This window comes from Cardiocondyla obscurior, linkage group LG02 (genome assembly GCF_019399895.1).
Source record: "Cardiocondyla obscurior isolate alpha-2009 linkage group LG02, Cobs3.1, whole genome shotgun sequence".
NCBI lineage: Eukaryota > Metazoa > Arthropoda > Insecta > Hymenoptera > Formicidae > Cardiocondyla > Cardiocondyla obscurior.
In genome coordinates this window covers 13,094,085-13,107,651 of record NC_091865.1, presented here as the reverse complement: position 1 = coordinate 13,107,651, position 13,567 = coordinate 13,094,085, and the positions used below count along the sequence as shown (strand labels likewise).

General features: G+C 41.1%; 3 protein-coding genes across 4 annotated transcripts; 1 reads left to right on the top strand and 2 right to left on the bottom strand.

Annotated features, from left to right (window-relative positions):
* Positions 1-30: 30 nt before the first annotated feature.
* On the bottom strand, positions 31-1,956 carry Ufd1-like (ubiquitin fusion-degradation 1-like). Of its 2 annotated transcripts, XM_070674668.1 has the most exons (5): positions 1,613-1,956; positions 1,386-1,506; positions 1,163-1,317; positions 534-1,085; positions 31-397 (listed from the first exon to the last, which is right to left on the bottom strand). In XM_070674668.1, the coding sequence occupies exons 1-5, from the start codon at positions 1,613-1,615 to the stop codon at positions 326-328; spliced, it is 903 nt and encodes a 300-aa protein (XP_070530769.1). In that variant the 5' UTR covers positions 1,616-1,956; the 3' UTR covers positions 31-325. The 2 variants fall into 2 exon arrangements, with proteins under 2 accessions (XP_070530769.1, XP_070530768.1); XM_070674667.1 differs by lacking the exon at positions 1,613-1,956 and having other exon boundaries at positions 1,386-1,518.
* Positions 1,957-2,289: 333 nt separating this feature from the next.
* On the top strand, positions 2,290-5,967 carry LOC139109041 (putative E3 ubiquitin-protein ligase UBR7). The gene is made up of 7 exons (XM_070667844.1): positions 2,290-3,090; positions 3,189-3,374; positions 3,465-3,611; positions 3,680-3,791; positions 3,866-4,041; positions 4,112-4,271; positions 4,352-5,967. The coding sequence occupies exons 1-7, from the start codon at positions 2,950-2,952 to the stop codon at positions 4,501-4,503; spliced, it is 1,074 nt and encodes a 357-aa protein (XP_070523945.1). The 5' UTR covers positions 2,290-2,949; the 3' UTR covers positions 4,504-5,967.
* Positions 5,080-13,538, bottom strand: LOC139109051 (uncharacterized). The gene is made up of 4 exons (XM_070667857.1): positions 13,106-13,538; positions 10,490-10,658; positions 10,172-10,431; positions 5,080-10,053 (listed from the first exon to the last, which is right to left on the bottom strand). Exons 2-4 carry the CDS (start codon positions 10,655-10,657, stop codon positions 9,951-9,953), a joined length of 531 nt encoding a protein of 176 aa, XP_070523958.1. The 5' UTR covers position 10,658; positions 13,106-13,538; the 3' UTR covers positions 5,080-9,950.
* Between the last annotated feature and the right edge of the window lie 29 nt (positions 13,539-13,567).

The following is a 13,567-nucleotide window of genomic DNA, read 5'->3' as shown; positions in this document are numbered from 1 at the left end:
TTCTATACAATTATTTTATATGACTTGGTATAGTCGTTTTAATTCCTTTATTTCCATAGAAAGGCATGACATGAAAAATGGAACAGTGTTTTGCTTAGAAATATGTGAAAGAGAAATAAAGATGTATGTAATTTGTTAAAGTAGTAATGAAATTTAAATAATATTGTATAATCAATAACTAAAAGCAAAAAATTGACTATTATTTAATTATATTTTTATAACAAAAGAGAACATCACTCCATAATATAACATTCATTCTAGCAAACGCTCTCTCGTAAATATTAATTTATAAATTAAAAATAATAAACAATTGTCCATTATTCTATCATTTTCTGGATTTTCTCAGAAGGGTAAATCCTTCGCCAGTGAACGCCTTAAATTCATCTGGGTCCTTTGTCTGAAACACAAATATAAATTATATTAATTATACATTTTGTACGAGCATACGTAGACTTAGGAGTGCGCAAAATAAGTTCAAGTATGAAAGAACGATCGGGCGCGAATGCAACAATGCTTATGCATAAATCTTTTACCTCTTTATTATTTGCTGGTTTCATGTTTCGCAAAAACCTGAGAGTGCCTATTTGATAATCGTAATCGGGTATTCCTCGGACATAGGTCGGCTTACTAGCTACAGTTTCTTGTTTGGGCATGTCTTTGCGCTTTTTACCATCTAATCGAACACCTTCACCTTGAAAAGGTACAAAGCCAGTTTGAGCTGGCATCATATCGGCCAGGTGCTCTATTCCATCTTCTTCCTTCTTCATCTCCCTTACTGGTTCTTTATAGCCAACTGGTGGTGCAAATTCTACATTCATATCACATTCAATGATACTAACTGCTGGTCCAGGCCTAGTTTCAAGCACACACATCTCATAAATCTTTTGATTGTACTTGATTGCTATCACATCCCCTGTAGTTAAGCAGGCAAAACTGCGTAGACCGTTTTCCAATACAGCCTTTGGATTTGTAATATCCAAAAAGTCCTCTGACTGTGGCTGAAAGCGCGAGAATGTTGCAACTGGTAGAGATACACTCTCTACATTTAATAATTCACCTTCCTCCAGCAAAAGATTATGCATCATCTGTAAATGTATGAAAGTTATAATGATTTACTGTTATAGTATATACAATACATGTATATAATACAATCTTTACTAACCCAATAAGGTAAATAGACTTTGCCTTCATCTGCAATAAATTCTAATACACCACAATGAGTAATTCGATTTGTTTTTTTGTTGGTCAGTTTAAACAGCATTGGGTAGATAATATTAAGCCTGGTGAGCTGTTCCAGAGCAGATGGAGGCATAATTACTGAAATAAAATGAAACAAATTAGTATGGAGCATCCTGCTTTTTATCTAATTGTTAGTCAATACTCACTCTTGCCACCGCGCTCGACATCTTGGCGATATGTCCCAGGCAACATTGACACCGAGAAGCATTTATACTGGGTATTGAAAGGCCGCGGAATCTCCGGGAACATGTTAAAACCGAACTGAAACTGAAAAGTCATTCTGCTAAATTAACCTCGACGACTCTCCGTTTAAGTAATCGATCGTAGAGATAACTGCCGTTTCCTTTACAGTCGATTTCCTCGGCTTTCTTACCATGTTTGTGGCTTATGTCTTGATGATTTTTCGTTCTTATGAAATTTTTTTCTTTAGTGACAACCTGAACTTTCAACAAGATAGTCACGTCACGATATATGTTGTCTGCCTATTGTACGAATACTACTATACATTTACATAAAGCAGACGACGCTGCGTGTAGCACGTTTAATTTCTATTTTAAATAATTTTTTCTTTGCTAAAACTTGTAGCACATATCCTTAAATTATACGTTGACTTGTGTTAATTCAGTCAAAAATTAAAATCTATTTAATATTAAATTTTTTTTTACTGAAATTTTAATAGTTTGATTTATCGTTTAATCATACTACTGATTTCTCCGGCCATCTTACCATGAACAATGGCGAGTTGACTTGACTACCTGCGAACTGCGAAATCAACGGTGGCGGCTCGTAGCAAGGTTTCACGGAACTAAAAAAAATTCTGTTACCTGGATTGGTCGATGATGGGTCAATCAAATAGTAGAATTCTTTCTTTAGTTTCGAGAAACCTTGCTACGAGCCGTCGGCAGATCGAAGTACCGATGGGAGTCAACCGCCACCGGCAAATCGAGCTAATAATCAGGATTGTGATGGGTATCAATTAATAAGTTGGATATATTATATTATATTTATTATTTTGATAACTTTATATTTCTCAACTATCTATACGGGCGCATGATTAAATTTAAAACAGATTCTACTATCGGTTTTATATATCAGACGGGGCATTCGAAAAATGTGAAGGTTGTCTGAGCCGTCTCGGTCATTTCGACAAAAGAGTGACGAAAGTGGAGAATGCAAAAGGATTAGTAATACAGTTTTACGTAAAATTATTCGTATGTAAAATTAAATACGTTTCCTTTTCCAACAATCTTTTATTCGGATGCACGATTGCGCGCGCAGGACGTCCGTTGGAGGGAAACACCGCGCACATTTTGTCTGTGAGTGTACGCGCGTTTGACGGGAGCGTTTGGTCGTCCTCTGCTGGGTTTGAATCGCCGTCGGCTGCGATTTTCCTGAGAACGACGTCCTCGGTATGCCGCAACGCAGCGAAAGTCGGCGTTGAAGTCTTGGCGTACGAGATCGATAGAAAACGGCGGGCGAGAAATTCCAGCGAGGGCTCGCAAAGGTTTGGCGAGGTCAGAAAATGCGTCTCGTAGAACGCGTCGCCGTTGGTTCGTAAATCGTACAACGCTCCTCTTTAACCTTCCGAGACTCCTGTGGCTTCTCCCTCGGGCCACTGCGAGAAAGCTTCGAGTTTGCCTGAACTCTTCTGTGTGGACTCCTGTATCTTGTCACTCTTTTGAGCCACAAGGAGGTCAAACTGGTCAAGACATGTCCGACAAACCGGCCCAGTCCGTGGAGGACGACAGCTCCGTTACGATGCTCGACGTTCTCCAAGTGGAGAACCAGCTCGAGGAAGACGCAAACGCTGTTCTCGGCGCATCTGACGATCAAAACTGTACTTACAGCAAGGTAACCCAACTCTCCATCATCTAGTCTATAGCAATATTTCGATTGACTGTTACCTTAGTTGTTGACTCAACTAACTTTTGTCCTTTTTTTATTTGCAGGGATATATAAGACAGGCATTATATGCCTGCAAAACGTGCTCAAATAAAGTCAGAGCTGCTGTTTGTCTGGCATGTAGTTTCCACTGCCATGAGGGCCATGAGCTTGTTGAACTATATACAAAGCGACACTTCAGATGTGATTGTGGAAATACCAAGTTTGATGGCAAACAATGTAATTTGGAGAAGGTAAGAAGTCAACTATAAAATATTCCTTACATGTTTTGGATAGTTTGATATATCTCCTTGATTGGTTTTAATGTTTTTTGGATTTTTCAGTTAAAGTCTGCTACCAACATGGAGAATAAATACAACCAGAATTTTGATGGGCTTTATTGTACCTGTGCAAGGCCATATCCTGATCCTGAAGGTGATGAGGATGACATGTTGCAGTGTGTTATGTGTGAGGATTGGTATCACTTAAAGGTAAATGTACAGAAACTTTTTCTGACAATAAAAAAAATTTATGTCTAATATATGTTAATTTTTCTTAGCACCTAGAATGTGACAACACTGCACCAGCAGATAATGCATATGGGGAAATGATTTGTGCAGGCTGTATGAAGGAATACAGTTTCTTGTGGAAATATGCAACAAAATATGCAGGTTATTTGAATTTTTATATCATATAAAAATATTTTAATTGCAATCTTATTGGTATGCTATTTTTTTGTGAGTAGTTCCGAAAAAAGCAGATACAAAAACGGACGCGTCTGAGAAAAATGAGGAAATAGAGGTCAATGAGTTGCCGAAAGGATGTCAAATGCCAACACTTAGTTGTGTGGACCCTAAGGGAAGCTGTTTTTGGGTAGAGGGTTGGAGAACCGCATTATGTACTTGCAACGAATGCAAATCGGTAAGATACTGTTATTTTTATAGATATAATAAAAGCATTACAGGACTTGTATCACAATCTGTTTTTATAGCTATATAATGAAAAGGATATTGCATTTTTGCTCGATCCAAAAGACAGCGTACAAGCGTATGAAGAAGCAGGCAAAATGTATAAACACGAATCTCAGTATGAAAAAGGCATGAAGGCTCTTGCCAGCATGGGGCATGTACAGAAATTGACAGCGATTGAAGGTAAAAAATTATAAAATTGTAATTATTTTATGAATGCACTTTCCAATTTTGTATTAATATTAGACTGTAACTATTTGCAGAATACAACAATATGAAGGAACGGCTTATGCAATATCTACAGAAATTTGCTGAAAATAAAAAAGTTGTACGCGAAGAAGATATTAAAGAATTCTTTTCGGAAATGGAATCTAAGAAACGTCCCAGAGTGACAGTGCCAACATATTGTCGTTGAAAACTTGTACTTTATCCTCCATAGCTAATAATGATTCAAATAAAAATAAGCATTTTATTATGTTTTTATGACAAATTATATATTTTAAATCTTAAAATATTCACGTTAATAGAACATTTTTTTGAAACATGTCAATGTATTGGAGAATCCTTCAATTTCGGTAATTACCAGGCGAAAGTGAAAAAAAAAATATAAAGATAACGTATAATTTGCATATACATATATATTATATAAATATAATGTCAAGGAAAGCTATAAAAAAGAAAAATTCGCGATATATTATTTACATATATGTCACTTACTCTAATTCAATCTTTTACGAATTATGAATAAATTTTTTATGAAAAAGCAAGAGTAAAATTAAGCCTTTGTGCTACTTTTACGATCTGTTTTCCCTCTGTCTATCACTATTTTTCTTGCTTTCTCATTTCACCCACATTTATGTTACTGCGTGATTATTGATAAAGTAATAAGCCATTGACTCTACATAATAAATTAATTTTATATATTTTAATATAAATTAAATGGATATATAATTAATAATTGTGATGACATGGGAAGAAAATAAGAAAGGTATCATAGTAGTAATATTTATTATATATAACTGCTATTGATAATCTTTGCTTACAAAATATACGGATCAACGCAACTTTTAAGCAAGTCATAATGTTCCCGATAAAATCTATAGTATGTATATATCGTATATATAATAGCTGTTATGTATGCAGAATATCTTCGGCATGTTCACAATGGCGAAACATATTGTTGAGGCTTCACTTCACCCAGCCGCGTTTTTAACCGACATTTCACATGTTTCTCGCGTTATCTCGCTTTATGATGAATCTTTGGCAGTGATAGAAGGAGTTTGGTGTTTCCCTCACATCAGAAACCCCGTGTGACTTGAATACACTGTGACGTATACACTGCATCATCGATCATACACGCATGCACACATATACATGTAATATTACAATATACAATGTACAATATTACATTGTATACTGTATATTATACATATTATCGTTATTGTAGTATAAAATATAAATAGCAATTTTGCAGTAAAACTATGCATTACCGCCGCGGCAATTATATAGAATAAAATAATGAAAAACGCGCATTTTTTCATATCGCTCAAACATGATCAGCCTCAGCAATGATGACCTCGTCATCGCGAACTCTTCGCGACGTGACATTCCCCTTTATACTTACGCGCTACAATATTAAAGTCTAAGTCTTATTCGATAAAACTTTCTCGATATTATACGTACTGTTAAGTCGTAAGATTTAAGCGATGCATTTATGTATGCAGCACGAATGCAAAGATACTTTTTTTTTTCTCCGTGCGACAGCGGTACGATTGCAACGTTATTAATTATATATGTCTTCGAAAGCGTTGAAATTCTCCAAGCGATTGGAATTTAATCAAATTATCACCTTTTGAACGTAAACACGAGAAGTTCCTTTCATTAAAAAAATGTCTTCGGTCAATTGTCAATTAACGTAATCGAGCAAGTGACAGCGTGTCTTAAGATCAGCGGTTTGTTTTAAATCGGAACGGACAATTCGAAGATCGGCAATATATTTTTTTTTTTTTTGTATGTTAAAACTAATAGTACACGACGATACATTTATAAGTTGTATTGTGAATCTTGGGGAAACGCTGCAATCGCTGACGGATGTTTTCACGAAAGATTCTCGTACGATATGCATCTCGCGGATGCTCTTCACGTACATTAATCCTCCGACTGAACACGTTTTCTTTTCAAGTATTCTTCGCACTTTAAAACGGTAAAAAATTTTAGAATATATTTGTTTTTTAATTTCGTCTATCCATAATGCAGTTGATGATGACACGGTACATGAGTTTTGATAAAAACTGTTGAATATCTTTCGCTTAATACTTCAATTCTAATTACGAGCAAACGTTACTTTAAGTCGAACGTCGCAAACCCACATATGTAGTCGGAGGATTAAAGTCAGCAAATCTCATCTCAAAATCAGTTTTACTATCACTCGGTTTATCTTTATCCTCCTTCTCCCTTTTTTTTTTTTTTTTCTTTTTCATTTTGTTCGCGTTACAAACGTTCGTATGTACAAGGCTAGGCGCGTATTTGCTATTCAGTCCTAGGGATGATGATTTCAACATGTACGAAGAACACTTCCGCCAACCAATTTGCGGCCGGATCACAATCGCGCTATCTGTTTATGTGTATTGCGTGTACGTGGATATGTGTGTATGCGTGTATGTTTGTACGTGTCTGTGATGACAATATATTATTTAGCAATAGTATTAACATACATAGAACACCGTTATAAAAATGCTTACAACTAATTCTGTGCGTTGAATTTCTTAAAATTACGTCTGATCTTTTCGTACAACAGGGAAAACCGCTTTAATCCAAACGCGAAATCTTCCGATGGAATATAATTCCCGATTCTAACAATCTGTTTTCCAATATGAATTTTTCTTCTTGTTACCACCGCACATTAATTGCCAAGATAACCGTGACTTGCTTCCTAAACAATGCAATAAAATAATTGTTTCGCGATTTTTATTGACGCGTACACATGTTAAGAATTAGTTTTTGTTAAAAAAGAATGCGAAATTTTCTCGTAGCTGACATCCGCTGACAAAATGTTTCTCAACGACGGTAAAGTGCATAAAAAAAAAAAAAAAAGTGCACTTTCCAGTTGACAGTTAATGCGCTCATATTTCCCTGTTGTACCTCGCCCGAAACGATCGATTAGTGTTACGTTAATTAAGATCCTACCGCAGCAAATGATATCCCGATGAAAAATCGCACGCATTGTTAATCGCGCAAAAATTTCTCTTAAACGCGCAGCGAACGATTTGTATTTCTTAGATAAGACGAATTTAAAATTTTCAAAGTGTAACTTTAAACTGTACGTACGACTAAACGTTTCTTCGCCCGCGACTAGAATTTCTCAAATAGAATTTATCGTTTATATTCAACGGCAATTCTCCACTCTTCGAAATTAAGGCAGACATTCAATAGGAATCTTACGGCAAATACGAATTACTTATTCCCTTTCGTTTAATCGATAAACAGTGGACAGTTCTTCAATTGCTTTCCTCCTCTTCTCCCCCTCTACTCGCTAGAATAATGCGATAAAAATATATCTTTACTCATAGCCGACACAGTAGATATGTTTCCTCCTCGAAGCTACATATTCGCTCCCTCCAAATCAATTATCTTACACAAGAAAAGCTCGGGGACTTGCAAATGGACAGTCGTCACTACGTAAAGTCAAACGATACTCGATAAATTGATTTATATTTTACAATTCTGTATACGTGAACTAATATATTTTGTTAGGAGCTTGCCAATTCTTAATTAAACTGACGAGTCTAACGAGACCACGTTTGCGAGATCGAACCGCGCGAATGTGTGAAAATGTGTCCTGTGAGAATAATCTTACGACATATTTTGAGGATAAATCTAAACGATATACCTTTTACGTACAAAGTGAATAAATGCGGATCGGAATCACTTATCATTAGCCTCCTATGTCTTTTGATTTTATATTACTATGTTAGGCGTCGTTTCTGCTTTCTCATCTCGCAGTCACGAAGTAAGAATCATTTTTCTCTCTTTCTCTCTCGTTCTTCCATTGATAAAAAGAAAAATTGAAAACCTCGAATCGGAGACAATCTGTCAAAGGTAGATCGATATAATCGCCGCGGCAAGGGATAAATATCAGATTTCTCGTCCACCCTAACGATGGGTACGTCATCGATTCCGCATCCGATATTCATCCCGGGGAGACTAATGGTTTCGCGTAAAAGGTGGAGGATCAGAATTCCCCGGGTGTTGACGCGGCCTCGAGCCGACCTACTTTCGGCGAGAATTTATAAATCAAGGTCCCGCATCCCGGACGAGCAATTAGAAACTCAGAAGTTCCGAAGGTGAGAGAGGCTAATTGCGCCAGGCGCACAAATTTTTTTTTTTCACCGAGGACTTTGAAACTCAACGGGTCAGGCACACACGCAGACACACGCGCACGATATATACGCACAACATATACGCAAACCTGCACATTCGCCCTGCTGATTCCCACTTTTTTGCACGCCACTTCGTATAAGCATATTTAATTATCGATCTCGGTATGTTTCATTGCTCGTGAGGTTCGTCGCTACTTTATCCGATCCCGGCTCATCGTTATCGTTTTTACCTTTTCCCCCAATGATCTTGACATTATGCGCGGCCTCTGACGACATAGGGCTATACACATTCGCGCAAACTAGTGCAAGACGTTCCGCGGCAAGCATATAATCTTTGAATGTTTAACGAACAAGTTAAGAACATTCGCAAGAATGTCTTCTTGCTACACGTCGCATCGCTCCTCTTTTTTTTCTTCTTTTTTTTATCGCCTTATTGATAACAAATCGCAAAGAAGTTACGTATCCTAATCGTAAGTGTACGTTATGCAATGCTACATATAGATTTATGTAATGTATCGTTCTAAATCGAGATGGAAATTTGCGACGAGGTTTACTGGATATATCGCATCCCATTCACACGTGAATTGAACACAATTTAGTCTTTGAGAAAATAACACCCCCGTTTGTTCTTATGGCTTTGCGGTGGAACCGTCTTTTCATTTTTTTTTTTTTTTTCTTTCTTTTTTTTGGATCTTCTCTCTTTCTAGAGATTCAAAAGTATTTTCCTGCAACGTGGAAACGTCGATAAAGTTTCATTAATAATTAAAACGACAAGGCGGCTTGGCGTTGCAACTTATCAGCCCGAAAATTCACAACGGCCGCATTTTTTGCGCCGGTGGCAGAAAAGGGAGCGTGAATTCGCACTCGACCACAACCCTTTTCCCGGCCGACTCTTGCTAAATCGGAAATTATTAACGTACGCGATCTACGAAACGAGCAGTATTGCGGCTCTACGTTAAAATGCGAAGCGCACGTTTCTCAAAGACGCATATGAAATTTCAATTTCGTACGCACTCGTACTCCGTATCTGTAAAAATCGATTTTCGCGGCGCGCGGTTTCTCGACCGCGAGAACCCTCCCCCGGTACGATATCGTCGTCGGGGATGTTGCCCCCCCGGGGGATGAAGTCTACGTGTCGTGCATCGCTAATTTCCTCGTTTGCGACGACGAGTGTACGTTCTAAGCCTACTTCCCCTCGGCGTCCCTTAGCTGCGTGGTGCACGCGTTAGAAAAAATGGCTCGTGAAGGTAACCTCCCCGCCCTCCCATGCCCACCCTCCTCGCGAGCGGAAGGCCCTACGCTAATGACAGCGGTGATGAGTGCACATCGATTAAACCAAACTATGCTCGCGCGTGTCGTAACGATGCGTGTACAGAATGGAGGAGCTTGGTCCTGGCGACGCGACGGACGACGTGGTGGTGCTCGAGCACGGCGGGGACGAAGACGACGCGGAGGGCGGCGCCCTCCTCGAGGCGATCGGTACCTAGGTGTTGTGGCCCTGCCGATGCGGTTTGCTCTCCGCGTTGTTGGTCGCCGGCCGGCCCACGAGGTCCTCCAGCTCGTCGGGCGTGAGGACCGTGAAATCTCTGTCGGCACAACGTAGATCACGATGAGAGAAGTCTTCCGATGGTATTTTTGGAAGAGAAGAAAATAAGATCTCTCTTCGTTTCGATGGGAGAAAAGATCATCTGACGACTGTTTTACCTTTGCTGCGCCAGCAACATGTCTATGCTGGTGACGCTGCGCTGATGAGTGCCGTCCTTCTGGGCCGCGCTCTGCTTTCTGATGCAGACGGCTCGCAAGGGCGCAAGGAACACTCCTATGACGAGGAGGCCGCTTCCGGTGGCGATCAGAGCTGCCGAGTTCCGGGCAGCTTCCGCGCCAGGCGCAAGTTGCACCAAACCGACGACCAAAACCACAGCTCCCAGCAACAGCGAGCCGACGACGACGTACAGCGAGTTTACCTGCGGTAATACGCTCGGTATCGCGGCACTCTCGTGATCAATAGCGAAGCGCTCTTACCTTTCCGCAGAAATAGTACTCCGGCGGTTCCTTATCTATCATCGCCAGCACCGCCTCGCTCTCCGCCAGCGGGCTACCCGGCTGGCTGTTTCCTATCCGCGAGTTCTTTTCCTGGTAGTAAGTCTTGTGGAAGACCTTCACCGAAGGTACCGGTAACGCGGTGATCATTCTGAAACAAAGTCACCCGAGACCCTGAAAATTTTTCCAAGATATTTTTCTGTAATATTAAAAAAAAAAAAAAAAAAACCCAGTGTTTTATGTCACGTAAAACCTTTTGAGAAATCTATAAAACAACAAAGTTGTCACAAAATTGTATAAAAATTATATAAAACTGCCTCGGTGGTTCGAATGTGCAACGGCGATGGCGATTAACTGGCAAACGTTGGCGGTGTCGGTGGCCTAGATATGTTCTCGAGGAGGCCAATGACCTTTGTACCTCGATTATCGAACAATCGACGCTAGGCACGGGAGTGTAGGTGCTCGCTGTTAAAAAAAAAAAAAAACACACGACAAATTCCCTTTTTTCTTCCCCTCCATCCCTCGTGATTCGGGAGAGATTCGTTAGACGCCCCTTCATCGGCGCTAAGTGCGATCTCGCGTGACTGCGTTCGCGAGGTACACGGGAGCAAACAGAAAAATCCACGTCTCTCGCACCCTCGTCTAGCTTATCGAGGCTGAAATGCGCATTTTTTTTTTTTTTCCTTTTTTTTAAGCGAGATTCAAGTTACACCACGCTGGGCAGCGTTTATGGTACAGGAACGGGGGTGGTTTTCGCAGAAATTCGCGGACCGCGCGCGGCGTACGCGCATAAAGTAGTCGGATATACCGCCGTTATCGCTTTAGAAGGGCGTAAAGTGGAACGGTGGCCTGATTCCTCGATGTCATGGTTGCGACTCCACGTGCATCGTATAGAGTAGGCCGAGTTATAGGCGCGCGCGAATGTGCAACTAGTATTATCCGCTATCTCACGTAGCCTGGATTTCTGCCAGAATCTTGAAAAGTGACGAAGGGAATAATGGGGGAAAGGGAGAGGAGGATATCCGAACTTCTTCATAAATTCAGCTCGATTTCGCGTTGTCGCTCTTCACGCGTGAAAAAATCACTACATTCACCGCGCGTTCTTCATACTTTTCTTTTTTTTTCTTTTTAAGAGAAAACGCGATACACATCTTCGCGATTTGGCTCGAGACAGGGCTCGATGTCACGTTGAGGTGATTCACCCTGGAAGGTACCAACTCACGGGCTGTTCTACGTTGGGAAACGGCCAGGGGCAGCCGAGACTTAGCGAATTAACTCGAAGGAGAAAAAGCGTGCCACCCCCACGTTGAGTTTTGCTGATCGCGGCGATTTTTAATTTAATTTTAAATAATCAGCAAACCGGGAGCTGAATACCTCTGAAAAACGGGCAGTGAAACGAAAGATGAAAGAGGGGGTGAATTTATGGCAACGACCTACACTTCTCGTGCATTGACTCGCCGTCGTTCGCCTTGGGCCGCGCTGGTTTGCCGTTGATATTCCGTTTGGCTGCGCTCCAGAAAAATATAGCTATTACAGTTTCCGATAATCGAGGTTACTGCACGCCATACGGACGCCGCCGTTCCTATCGCGATTTCATTATAGCTCCGGCGGCCGCACGCCGGACCCAAGGAAGAATACGATCGCAGCCTAAACGCGGCGGTCGTAAATATTTGTCTACTGTCGCGAGCTGCATGACGGATGACAAATATCGCACTCAGACACATCTCGATGATGTATTATCCAAAACTGTCCGCGACAGCCTGAGACCACCAGATGCGCTCGATCCCACGGAGATCCTTGGCTCTCTTAAATATATATATATATATAATTTTATATATATTTTTTTTCTTTATGCTAAAATTTCCTTCTTTGCCTCGCAGGCAGCGACGCGCTGATACGTTCCGCTAAAATCTCGGAAAATCGATAAATGGGTCACCATTGCACATTCAACATCCAAGGGGAAATTTCACGCTTCGCCGATAAGCGTTCAACCGCCGAACCAAGTGTTCTATATCGGGACCCAGTTCCCAAGCTTAAAAGAGGCATCCTTTAAATTCATCGAATTAAACATTCCACAATGACGCTCATTTATGAAAAATAAATGTAGGTTACCCTCCCCTTCCTCTCCCGGCACCCTTGCCGCGCGCGCGTCTAAATATGACAAATGTAAAAAAAAAAAAAAAAAAATAAAGGGGGGGAACGCGGAAGAAGGAAACGTGTCAGATTTTTTTTTTTTTTTTTGCGGCAACTCCGATTGCCCCATATTTGTTCATCCCGCGGAATTGACGGCGCGATAACGGATGGGGCGGTCGGGGGTGCAGCGCGCGAATGCTTTCCCGAGCGTGAAGGTTTTCTCGCATCGATTGGCGTTCGTATTAAACACGAAATCGGAGGAAGAGTCACGTTGCGACGCGTAATTAGGCTCTCGTGTGTCTGTGACGTATTTATCTTCTACGCCCCCGCGTTGCGAGGGACTCGAAACCGATCGGCAGTTCTATAACGAGTCGAACGCGAAATGGATATATTTAGCAAGTATTTACGCGAAGGGGGGGAGGATAAAATTCGTCTCTCCGCGTCTCCGTGTCGCGTTTTACTTACTTGCCGCAGCTGAATCCAGGATCGCTCGGGAAGAATATGGCACCTCCTCCCTTAGTTCACGTTCGCGTTTTCGTCCTACGGCGAGGTATCTAACGCGCGGAGGCCGTGGGCTGAAGAACGGCGGCCGAAGGAGGTTGGACACTAGAACGGAAGGCGATAAGAAAATAAGGGAGACGGGGGAGAAAGAGAGAGAGAAAGAGAAAAAGAAAAAACGGGAGCACCGTAGAAGCGTTTGTCGCGCGTGAGGCGTTTAGCGAAAGCCGTTTTGACGGGGTGGTGGTCCCGCGACTACTGAACCTTTTCGTAGATTCGCGTATCCTGGTCGATAAAACCACCCCACAGCCAACCCGCCCACTAAGGCTAAAAGTATCACCGCCGACGGCCATCTGGTGCGCGTTGCGCCCGCGCACACGTATTGCACGTTGGTCCATTTTGCGACGTGATCGACGTTACCAAAACAAA

Excerpts from the sequence above, each read along its gene's own strand:
- Ufd1-like (XM_070674667.1), bottom strand. The coding sequence starts at position 1,518 with ATGACTTTTCAGTTTCAGTTCGGTTTTAACATGTTCCCGGAGATTCCG. Across the intron at positions 1,318-1,385 it reads TGTCGAGCGCGGTGGCAAGA|TAATTATGCCTCCATCTGCT; the intron begins GTGAGTATTGAC and ends ATTTTATTTCAG. Across the intron at positions 1,086-1,162 it reads AAGTCTATTTACCTTATTGG|ATGATGCATAATCTTTTGCT; the intron begins GTTAGTAAAGAT and ends ATACATTTACAG.
- LOC139109041 (XM_070667844.1), top strand. The coding sequence starts at position 2,950 with ATGTCCGACAAACCGGCCCAGTCCGTGGAGGACGACAGCTCCGTTACG. Across the intron at positions 3,091-3,188 it reads AAAACTGTACTTACAGCAAG|GGATATATAAGACAGGCATT; the intron begins GTAACCCAACTC and ends TTTTATTTGCAG. Across the intron at positions 4,272-4,351 it reads GAAATTGACAGCGATTGAAG|AATACAACAATATGAAGGAA; the intron begins GTAAAAAATTAT and ends AACTATTTGCAG.
- LOC139109051 (XM_070667857.1), bottom strand. The coding sequence starts at position 10,657 with ATGATCACCGCGTTACCGGTACCTTCGGTGAAGGTCTTCCACAAGACT. Across the intron at positions 10,432-10,489 it reads AGTACTATTTCTGCGGAAAG|GTAAACTCGCTGTACGTCGT; the intron begins GTAAGAGCGCTT and ends GTATTACCGCAG. Across the intron at positions 10,054-10,171 it reads ATGTTGCTGGCGCAGCAAAG|AGATTTCACGGTCCTCACGC; the intron begins GTAAAACAGTCG and ends TTGTGCCGACAG.